At 35.6% G+C, this 12,283-nt stretch overlaps 1 protein-coding gene across 2 annotated transcripts in view; it reads left to right on the forward strand.

Moving 5' to 3' along the window:
* Positions 1 to 3,840, forward strand: part of LOC149231696 (uncharacterized) — a 240,483-nt gene extending 236,643 nt beyond the window's left edge. For both annotated transcript variants that reach the window (XM_089379259.1, XM_089379258.1), the window contains exons 11-14: positions 1,972 to 2,082; positions 2,364 to 2,509; positions 2,690 to 2,968; positions 3,227 to 3,840. In XM_089379259.1, coding sequence (XP_089235385.1) covers positions 1,972 to 2,082; positions 2,364 to 2,509; positions 2,690 to 2,968; positions 3,227 to 3,491 — 801 coding nt within the window. In that variant the 3' untranslated portion in view covers positions 3,492 to 3,840. The remainder of the gene's footprint in view (positions 1 to 1,971; positions 2,083 to 2,363; positions 2,510 to 2,689; positions 2,969 to 3,226) is intronic.
* The last annotated feature ends 8,443 nt before the right edge of the window (positions 3,841 to 12,283 follow it).

Here is a 12,283-nt window from a genome sequence, read left to right on the forward strand (position 1 = left end):
GGATGAGTGGTTCACCTTCTCCTGTCGATGCCCTAGCACACATCCTACCCATAGAGTCTAGGACTCATGGGAAGTACCTCTCATCTAGCCAATGAGTTGGGAAAAGTGGTTAGGGACCATAGCACTATTGATGGACGCATCGTGCACTGCCGTACTCCCTATGACTAAGATGCATGGTGTTCAACAACTTGATCTGGGATCAAGGACTAACTTTTGTCAGTGGAGAGTGGTAAGGTCTTGTGACTCACTCTCGATCACTTCTTCTTCATTATTACTTCATGGTTCAACAGAGCAGAGCAGTGATGACAGGATAGCATGATGATGACAGATGGAGTGGCAGGTGGAGTTCTCCGTCGCTGAGAGGGAGCGTTAAAATTGGCATCTAGGGCCAAATTCCACCTTGGGAGAGTTCATATGATGGAGATGATTATTGCATTGGATTCCTCTTTTCAAGAGGTCCAAGTTTGATATAAAGATCATCTCATTTGGACAAGTAGAAGTGGAATTTTGAATTTATTCTCTCTCATGCACAAATTGTCAAGGTCAGCCTCTGTCTAATGTAGGCTCAAGAAGCCCAATGGATATGTCTCCTCACCCTCAACGAATTGTATAGATAGATCATAGGAGTGACCTCTCTCCTCATTTGGACATCACTCACTCACACATCCTTCTCCCTCTCCACATCAGATTGGTTCGTACAGCTTGGGATCTTCTCTCTCTCTCACATGTGTGGCAAGGAGGCCGAAAATTTCAAAGACAAAGAGCAGGCCGAAATTCCAGATTGCAGACCAGCATTGACCGGTGATGACCAAGGATGATTTGACCTGTTTTGACTGCATTTTCGTGGGCAGAATTCCGATTTCTTGAGGCCGTACTTGCTGGCACAGAAATCAAGGCATTTGGAGAAGTTTGACTTGCGTTGACCGCAGCATTGACTGAAGTTTGACCGAGTTTGACTGAGGCTGGGTGGACTGTTTTGGGTTGACTTTGACCCTTCTTGGAGGCCGAGTTGACTACCTTTGACCGAGCTGCAAAGGAGAAGTTTTGTTGCTGATTTGACCAGCATTGACTTTCTGATTAGGGCTGAAGTTGACTGCTTTTGACTGCTGATTTTGACAGGGCTGTTTTCACTGTGTATTGGGCAAGTAAATTTGATCTATGTACTCTCTTTCTCTACTGAACTGGTGAATAATAATAAGAAGATTTGATCAAAGGGTTTTCCCCACATTGGGGTTTTTTCTTGGCATCTGCCAAATCTGTTGTCCTCTTGTCTTGCCTTGTTTTTTGCATGTGTTCTTATGTTCTATCGGCATTTACTGTCAATGTGATTAAGTTAATGTGATTGCTATTGGAAATAATTGGAATTTGTCACTGGGCTGCTAAAGGAACATTGAAGTAAATTGTGCTAAGCATACAACATACCATTGTTATCTAAAATTAACATGTTTGCCTAGGATTACTTTTTCTGATGTGATCATTCTCTTCTAATGTTTGAAGCTAAGCTGCTATCCAAGATACCATTTGACTGTCCTACTTGTCATAAACAATTTTAAGAGTTTGTAGTGTAATATATTGTAATTTGATTAAGAAGCAGGGTAATTTATCGAGCTAGGTATTATAGTGGATTTGATGAATGATCTCCAATAGTGGGTTTCAATCATTCAAGACAGAGTTACAGGGCTTGCGCAAATTTGTAGTTTACTAATCTATTGATGAAACTTTTTCCATGGCATTGAATTCCTTTTTCTGTTACTGTTTCTTCTCTTAAAGTTAGTTTGCATGTTGCAATTAAATCTGATGTGGTTTCATTGTTGCACTCTAAGTGAATTTTTTTGTGTATCTCATTTTCCTGTTTGACAATTATGACCAATGTCTTTCGGGAAAATAATCCCTTTTAATGCAGTTAATTTAAAACAAGAAGCAGCAGCTATTCCACCATAGCTGAGTTCCTAAAATTGCCAATTGATGCAGGTTCACAAAGATGCTCGAAGGTTTTGTCCCGAGGCTGTCAATTTTTTGCAGGCTCTGTTGATGTCAGCTTTAGATACTAACCAGAGCCTCAATAAGAGGGATGAAGTGAAAGTAAGCTGTCAATTCTCCCTATCTTATTATGCCAGAGAAAAGAGTTCCTTCCGTTTACTTATATTAATATATAGACAAAGTGGGCATTGTTTCTGATAAATTATGATAAAAGATACTCGAGTGTTTGAGCTCTCAGTAATTTTGTACCAGCTTTCAACCAGTAGTTGTTTGCAACAGAGATTTTATAGATACACTACAAGATTACCATCTCAAGGTTTTTGTGGTACAACTTGCAGCTAGATTGTTCACCTGACATATTCTTTGTTTTGGCTGAGTACCAGTGCCCTACCTTTTTGCTGGACCATGAAGGGTATAGGCCTTGGCTGCATCTTTCAAGTGGGGTATCCGTTTTACCTCAACCTTTGGATTTCATTATGATCATGGAGACTAGCGATGATGTGCCTCTCTTTGACTCAAACATATACAGGTTAAAAGATGTGCTTCGACTGTGTAGTATGCTTGTTTCCACTTTACTTGATTATAACCATGTAATTAGTTATTTGAAGCCTTTACTGAAGTATTTGAGTTGGGCAATGTTTATAATCACGACAATAACAGGTCATTTTCTTTTATTTAAACTATTTTCTTGCATATGTCCACATTGCAGGGTTGGCATACTTCTTTCTGTATCAGAAACGTTGAGAGGTTTTGTAAACATATATCATGACATTGTTTCGTTCCCTGAAGTATTTGCATCCTTTGTACCTCTATTGAATGAAATAGTCAAAGAAAATAAGATACCTGAGACTCTCCGATTGAAGATGACAAGTATTGCTTCTCTAATAAAGGGGAAAATTGATGAGCATGAAAAGCTACGGCAACCATTGAGGATGAGAATGAAGAAGCCCATGCCTATCAAGCAATTCAATCCAAGATTTGAAGAGAAGTATTTTATGATCTTGCTATTCCTGTTTTCATTCCACGAGTGTGCTTGTGTGCTTATATATCTGTTATATTCCCAATTTTGTTTTACTTGAGAAGCATGTATTTTGCAAGTTGGAATAGATGACCTGCCTCTGTTAAAAATATTCAAGACTTTTGCATTTACCTTTTAATCTTAATGCAATTCTCTTTTTCCGCAGATCCTTATGTTACTATTATATGATCTTTGACATTATGCACCTACTTTTGAATTTTGTGGCAGCTTTGTGCATGGGAAAGATTATGATCCTGACAGAGAAAGGGCACAGAGAAAGAAGTTGGAGCGCCAGATCAAGCAGGAGGCAAAGGGTGCTGCTCGTGAACTGCGCAAGGATAACTACTTTTTGCAGGAAGTGAAGGCAAGAGAAAGGGCTGTGGCAGAGGAGGAGAGAGCAGACAGGTATAAGAAAGCAATGGCTTTCTTACAGGAACAAGAATCTAATTTCAAATCTGGGCAATTAGGAAGAGGAAGAAAGAAAAGAAATTAGGGACAATGACATGGTCTTTACCAATGTCGCCATATAATCTGACAGGCCATTTAGCTTTGGAAGGGAGTTTTAGTTGAGGTTACATTGGCATGGAATCTCGTAGAGGTTTTTTTAAAGCAGTCAATTGAGGGAGTTAAATTTGACAGTGTAAATGATCAGAGTAGTTGAACTGATGACAATTCCTCTCATTAGAGTGGTTAAAGTTACATCAAGCAATTTGTTTTTCCTCTTTGTTTAAGGTGATGGTTGGCAAATTTTTCATTGCAATGCCACCATAGAAATTTGTTATTGATTGTTCTGGTATTTGTAAAACATTTTTCAATTGGTAGAGATATCAACTATTTGTGAACTGGATCTGTATTAACATGGAGGCCCAGGTTCAAAACCCCCTGCGAAATGTGAATGAGGTTCCGTATAAGTCCAAGGTGATTTGACAGCATAGAAACACCCTAAAGCATGGCAGCTTAGCTGAAGGACAACTGCAAGTTACTAAAGTGACATTCGAGAAAAAAGTACCTCGTGCATATCTAGATAACAGCATAAATGTAAAATATAATTTTACTTTTTTAAGTGCTACCTGGTTTCAACATAATGTAAAACATGGATATAACGCAAGATTGGTTTCTTTTAAAGTCATAGTCGTTGTAAAGTTGAATTGTGTGTATATATATATATATATATATATATATATATATATATATATATATGATTGGTTCAGAGATCTGGATTTTACATTTTTTTCATTGATTTTACCTTGTAACTTTGTAATGTATGCAATAAAATTGAAATAATGTGAGCCAGGTTGTATGGTCATCCACTTCTTGTCAAAAAATATATCATGCTTCAAGACACGTTCAATCTCATCAGCAGTTTGATCCTCAGCTCTGTTTTTAGCCTTTCCAATGCTGATGCCTCCAACTTCCCCCTCAGTTCTGGTGCTGTGGTGACAAACCTATAGCACAGTATAGAGATTTGGAGATCCATCATAGCACAATACACCAAGACATGGCACAGTATAGAGAGAAATGGAAATCCATTGGCCATATTGTTGCCAGGTCTGGAAACTCTGATGAAACTCACAGAATCATGGATATCTCTATGACGTGCCTTCTCTGGAGAGCTTGAGATAGAAAGAGCACTTATCTCAGCAGCCTCTGGCATGGTCTGAGACTCTGATAAGGGAGGGGCATAAAACATCTGTGTGGTGTGATGCTGAGAACTTGATATTGCCCAACATGGAAGATTATCTCATTCATTCACTGGGCAATCAAAATACAGGAGTAATAGTGTTGGTCCTATGACAGCATGAATGGGGTGATTGCAATGCATGGGTTTTTTGATGGCCTATAACCAGAGAAGAAGAATCACTTCCCTCCATTATTGTCTGCAACATCATTAGGGTTTTTCTGAGGATATATATGGTGAAGCCAATTGGGTATATCCGATATGTCAGAAAACAATTGGGTATCTATGCAGTGAAGAGAAATAATTGAATTATGCAGTCTGTCTCTGTTAGTATCCATTTGGCTTTTACTTTGTTGGAAAAATTAATGGGTATAAATTGTTTAATCTGTGAAAATTCATTGGGTATACAGGTTGTTTCTGTGAAAAATCTGTTGGGTATACACAGTTTCTTCCTGTGAAGATTCATTGGGTGTATACAAATTTTTTCGTCAAAATTCATTGGGTTTACACAGTTGTTTTCTTTGACAATTCATTGGGTACACAATTTTTTCCTGTATCATTTGGGTTTACAATGATGAGCAAGGAAAATAGTACCCTGGCATTGAATGGCTTCAGCAGACCTCCAGGCTAGGGTTATTGTTTTGGTACTCTCTCTCTCTCTCTCTCTCTGTGATAGCAGTTTGGTTTGCCACAACCTTTAAGTTTTATGTGTTGGTTTTCTGGTGTGGACTTACTCTTGCAAGCACAAAAGTATAGATCTAAGGTTTATTTTATCTGATATTTGAGGAAAAATTAGCTTTTTGTTGTTGGCTGCTTGAGCAGGCTTGTTTTCTTAAGTTCTTTCATGGAGAAGTTTTGTTTCTCTCGGTTGGGTTGTTGAGATATTTTGTTCCTCTAAATTGGTTAAGTTGCCCATTTTCTGCATCCTGCAAGGTAGAAATCTCGATTTTATTTGGTTGTGTGGCTGAGATCACGATCTTTCGGATTGTGTCATTGGAAAATCCCTTTGCCTGGGTGCCTTGTGGATACTGTAAGTTTGTAACGACACCTAGTGCCAAGTTATCAGTGCTGTTGTAATTGCACCTAGTGGTGCCATGCAATAAATAAATATTAACTTTGAAAGGGTCTTCGAGGAATCTTGTTTTTTGAATTAGGTTTATTGAGATTCTTCTTGCCCTTTGTTGTTTGGGTATCTGGATAATCTTATTTTCTGAATCTGGCAACTAAGAAATTTTGTTTTCCTCTCTTTGTTTGGGTATCTGGATAATCTTATTTTCCAGATTGGTTAACCGTGAAACTTTGTTGACATGTGAGTTACGGAGATGTCATGATCTTTCCGATTGTGTCATTGGAAAATCCCTTTGCCTGGGTGCCTTGTGGATACTGTTGTAATGACACCTTCTAGTGCCAAGTTATTAGTGCTGTTGTAATTGCACCTAGTGGTGCCATGCAATAAATAAATATTAATTTTGAAACGGTCTTCGAAGAATCTTGTTTTTTGAATTAGGTTCGTTGAGATTCTTCTTGCCCCTTGTTGTTTGGGTATCTGTATAATCTTATTTTCTGAATCTGGCAACTAAGAAATTTTGTTTTCCTCTGTTTGTTTGGGTATCTGGATAATCTTATTTTCCAAGTTGGGCAACTGTAAAACTTTGTTTTGACATGTGAGTTACGGAGATGTCTTTGTATTTGGGCCTCTAAAAATAGTTTTCCCTTTTGTTGTTGGGAAATGTCCTTATAGGCCAAGTTAGGCTACTGAGTTTCGCATGATTGATTGGGTCCTTGTTCATAAGAAAATATTTTAAGAAATTGCTTTTCTTGCGTTTTATTTTTTTTTCTAGTTTATTGTAGAAGTTTTGCTTTTAATTCAGGAGTTATTGAAATGAAATGAAATGATATTTTAAGGTCCACGAGACTAAAAATAGTCTATGAGACCATTAGTTCCCTGTTTTTCGCTCTTTGCAATTCAGTCTTTTTCCGATTCAAATTGATGATGAGCTGACCCAACCTTCCAACAATCTCCTCTCTAAAAAGACAATGCCGAGAAACTGATGTTAACATATCCTCATACCTTTCTCTGATGTCTTTGAATGCATCACATTCCAAAATGAAATGTTTTTCCAATTCCACGGCTCCAGACGTGCAAAATGTATACACCCTTTCTTCCCAAGCTTCTTTAAGCCTTTTCCACGGTCCTGTTTCACACCAAAGTTGATGTGAGTTGGTCCTTAATTGAGCAATAAGAACCTTTGCGCTCCACGAAATGCTAGCTCCAATGAACTCTTTTTGTTGTAAATCACACGTAGGGTTGAATTCCTCAATGTAATATTTCTTCTTTCTACCCAACTCTTTTCCCCATACCTTTTTACGGAACTTTTCCATAACAAAATCCTTTAGCTTCTTGCTATTTGTGAGACAGAGATTGAGGTAGATATCACATTTTTGCATCCATGTGTAGTTTTGTTTCATCCATGTTTTCTTTCTTGCACTGATGCCTTCATTGAAGATAACATTAGGCCATCTACCTGCTCTCATTTGTTCAATTCTTTTTAGGTATCTTATGAGCCGCACCATAGCAATTGCTTCATTGGAAGTTGCTCCTGTTTCACTCAACATTAGTTTGTGGAGAAACATTGTTTCTTGAGCCAAGTCATTGTGCAATTGCTTTGTTTTCTAGGTGTTTTATTTCTGTTGAGGATGAATCTGGTCTCATTTATCGTTACTTTCTTTCTCTTGGCTTTCTCTTGGCTTGAAAAACAGTGTACAATATCACTTTTTCACAAATCAACTTTGTAGCATATTGCATGTTTTCCACTTTGCTACCTTTAACTGCCCGCACTACTTATCAGTTTAATTGCTTCATTGAGTAATTGTCTTCTTTTAACCTCTTATTTAGTTTACCCACTTGATTCAATATGATCATTGAGAAATTATTTTGATTTTGATTATCTTTGTTTTATTTTGGCCCTTTTGTCCGACTGGGTTATTCAGAAAATCCTTTTCTTTCCTATGATTTTCCTCATTTTGGTTGAATTGAGTTTTGGAAAACTGTGAATGGATGAGAACTTCTAACAGGGGTCGTAAGTCCTGTACGTTCTCAAAAATATATGTAGTCCTGTACGTTCTCAAAAATATATGTTAAATCTCTTATTTGAAGGAGCAACTTTTTTTTATTTTATATCAAATTCTTTATCTTATTTGCTTTATGGAAATGTTTCCCTGAAATAAGAAGTGGGTCAATTTGCGCCGGTGGGACAGACTTGGATATATTTAGAGTGTGCGCAAAGCCTAGTTGTTACACAACTTTTTCAATTCCGTTCAGTATTGTACGTGTCCTTTTTTCCTACAAATTAAATTGGCTGAATGACATCTCATTTCCGTTATAGTTTTATTATCCAATATTTGAAAATCAAAATTCACTTGGCAATAAACAATTCAATTAAAATTTACTGTTTTTATCATTTCTAAAAGAGATGGAGAAAAATGTTAAGCTCTTTAAGGAACCTATAGGTCATATTCATAAGTGACACATTTGACATTACCACAACTTTTCACCGTGCTTTTTTTTGGCCATTGGTTTTAATGCATGGTCAAGACTACTTTGGAATTGGAAAAGAAGGAAAGGAAATATATACTGTTATTGGGAAATCCATTTTAGTTAAATAAAATATCTTTTGATAGAATAATGGTCATATTTATCTCACAGTGTTAATAGTTTTTGGTGATCACCCCCTATTAAAGTAATGTTTTTACGAGATTAATTTTCTTAGGGAACACTTATGTTGCATGAGTTTTCATAACAAGGAAATGTTGGGGTGTGGGTATGAATGTTCAAAATGGCTAGAAGTTTCACCTAAATTTATAGGAAATGACAAATTGGAAGTGTAATATTATATATCATTTTTTTAAATAACTTAAAACACAAATTTAAATTTAACTATAATAGATAATACAAATATTGATTTAGAAAATTTAGAAAGTTAAAAAGTCCAATTAAATTATGTAATAATACATGTACTTTGCAGCTCATCAAAAAATCAAAGATAGTAGAGGGGTTTGCTTTGACTCTTACCAGGTTCTAACTTCTTGAATTTAAGAATATCATTCTTCTGGAACGGATGGATAATAGTTCTATAAATTTAAAATTCAAAAGAGATGTATTATCATAAAGTGTTTGGCATATATGTCAACCTTGGGATGATTTTCATTTCTCGTGGTGATCATACTCATCTTGCAAGTCTGCTAAAGTTGAGTTGAGAAAGACCAACAAGGAATACATGAAAAACATTGTCACAAATTACCACTTAGTAAGTAGGGTAATAATAGTGTATTGAAAATTATTGAGTTTGCAAGGATTGCAATAATTTTATACACGACAATGGTATTTAACTAAGTTTTTAATGTTTAAAATAGTGCTAAGAAACAAAGATTCATGAACAAGCATACATGGAAATGGCAAATGCTAGTAGTGGCTACAATAGTCAATGTTGGTTACAATGTTGAGATGCTCACAATGTTGCTTACATGACTAAGAAGCTTCAAGGTTAATCAAAACTTGCTAATGACTGTTGAACTAAAGTTTAATTTCCTAGGACTAAGATGCCTCACTCATAACAACTTGCAATGATCTATGGACTATCACTACACTCACAAACTCACCAATGGAAAATGTAAAATCCCAAAAACCAAGTGTATTCTACAAAAGGGAGAGAGTGCTTAACTAGTCTGGTGACAAAACAATAAAAAAGTGGTGAGGATTTTCACTTCTTAGGGGGGCCACGAGTTTAGGGAGCTTCTTGCTTATAGTGGTTCGAGAAAATAGTTTAATATTGATTACAATGTTGAGATGCTCACAATGTTGCTTATGGGACTAAGTTTCAAGGTTAATCACAACTTGCCAATGACCAATGAACTAAAGTCTAATTTACAAAGACCAAGATGCCTCATTCATAACAACTTGCAATGCTCTCTAGACTCTTAGAACACTCATAGGCTCACCAATTACAAATGTAAAATTCCCAAAACTAAGTGTATTCTATAAAAGGGGTGGATTTCTTAATTAGTGTGTTTTTTTTTGGGGGCGGGGCGGAGGGGGGGTCAGGGGGGCGTGCGCGCCTTAATCAGCGTGGTGACAAAACAAAAGAGGAATGGTGAGAATTTTCACTTCTTAAGGGGACCATGGATTTAGGGAGCTTCTTTCCTAGTAAGGAACTTATGGGCACTCCCCTAGGAATAGGGAGCTTACTCAAGCTCTCCATGTAGTAAACTCTAAGGGAACTTTCTCCCAAGCTCCCATTTCCATGAAGTTGAAACTTACAAAATGCTCCCATGCTATTAAAGTTGTTCCCAACCAATCTAGGATGCTTCGTACCTGTTCCCAAGCTCCCAAAGATACGAGGCTTTCAAGAATGAGTTTTGGAGATGCGAGGAGTGGTTCATGTGCAAAAATGGGAAAAAACAAACATGAAAATCTTTTTTTTTGGGATGAACTTTCCTACTATGGTTTTGAGGTGTTTCAAGAAATTGTAAAACTATGGTTCTGTGTATATAAATCGAGCACTTTAACACATACATTTTATGATGATGTGATGAAACTAAGCCATGGCCATGCCTTATTCACTACAAAGTGTTCCCACGCTTTCACTTTGCTTCTAATGTGAAGCATGGAAATAGGGGCATGTCTAGTTTGTCAAGCTAAGTGGAAAATGGTCCCCTTACAATGGCTTCTTTTAAAACCACTACATTGCAAAACATGAATAAAACCTATAGATTGCTCACAACAAGATATCTAGATGACAATTTTATGCCATTTTTTGCCTCCTTGTCCCCCAAATCCTAACACTAAAATATGTGTTACAGAGCTTATAGTTTCACTAATGATTGAGTCTTTGGAGCCAATGTTGAAATTTGACATTCAATTTGATTGTTTTCACCTCTTTGAATGTTTTTTACATGTGGTTGTGGAGAGGAAACCATCAACTTTGACATGGAATGACTTTGCCAACCCTTAACTTTATGGGTTAGAAAACTACCTACCTATGATTTTCTACTTATAGGTGCACACTAAGAACCAATACACACATACACACTTAATGCATTCCCTGCTTTGGGATTTCTTCTCATAAGGGACTCTTATTTCATAATATTAAATAAATTTATTTTTTCCCAATTTCAAAATATCCAGGCAGATCCATCCAAAGGGATCACATTCCATCGTATTATTAGCAGATCCTAACCTCGAGGATGTAGAGGATAATTGACCTTGTGATCTCCCATTAGCAAGGTGCTTTACTAAATAAAATTATACTTACGAGGAGAAAGACTTAAAATAAGAAAATATATATATATGTGGGTAAACACCCAAGGAGGGATTTGAACCTTGAATCTTACAATTTACATAATACTTCATAACACAACGATCACCAATTGAACTACCCCCATGGGATATATATATATATATATATATATATATATACAAGGGATCCAAAACTTGAGGACTAGGTGTCGAAGGGAGTAAAGTGTATCTAATGTGCATATGAAGAGATTTTGTGATCCAAATTTCAAATATGAAGAATTATTTCTGAATAATTTATATGAATATTTTTCTTTTTTATGATGACTTAATCTAGTTTTACAGTTAATTAAAAATTTATATTTCCATTTTTAATGTCTTCAGAGTTACTAGTAGCCTTTATCAGTGCCTTATGATTGCAATTTTCCAATAACTTCTAAATCTACTCTTATCAAATATATATTTTTTGTAGTTATTTTATTTGCGTATTTAGAATAAAAAATAAATAACATTAATTTATTTTGAATCCAATGAGATACAAGCAATTCGTATTATCTATATGATTGCAATTTATGTATTTGTATTGAAGTGGCATTGATGACATTAAAACAATAATTAATTGGCATGTATTAATTTTAAATTCAATAAACATAAAAGCAATTATACAATCTAAAAAAAAAAAATGAGTAATTTTAACATTCTAATTTCTAGATCAAATCTCAATATTGTTTTATTAATTGGTAATACAATATATCTACTTCAATGATACCATATTTGAGAATTGAGATTTCAATGCCTAAGTAGCTATATTAATCATCGTGCAAATTAACACAAGCAACTAAAAAATGGAATAAAGTAGATTAGCAAAGAGTTCTAATTGTAAGTAGAGTCCATATGTTCATAGCTTAGAGAACATTGATTGGGTCAAGCTAGGCATTATATCAAGAAGAATATATAGTGTGCAATTATTTCAACTGGCACATACTAACAATTTTATTTTGGTTCATGTAATTGTATTTGCTTATGTTTTATTTATATATATGTAGTATAAACTTAAATTGAAATGTTAAAAGGTTATTTCTCTTTTATAATGTACCTTGTCTTACTTTTTATTTGTATTTACATTGAAAAGTGTTTTTGATTTCTTTATTCTATTATTTTTGACATTTGAAACAATTATCAAACTCTATTAAAAAAAATCCACAATCTATATTTTTTTGTGAAACTAAAATCAACAGGTTACTAGCCATTTATTTCCTCTATGTCATATGTCTAGAGGGTCAGGGGTTAGCGACGGGTGGGGGGTTGTGTCAAC

The sequence above is a fragment of the Pinus tabuliformis genome, chromosome J (assembly GCF_031772625.1).
Source record: "Pinus tabuliformis cultivar Carrire ecotype Pingquan chromosome J, CPIR1, whole genome shotgun sequence".
Lineage (NCBI taxonomy): Eukaryota > Viridiplantae > Streptophyta > Pinopsida > Pinales > Pinaceae > Pinus > Pinus tabuliformis.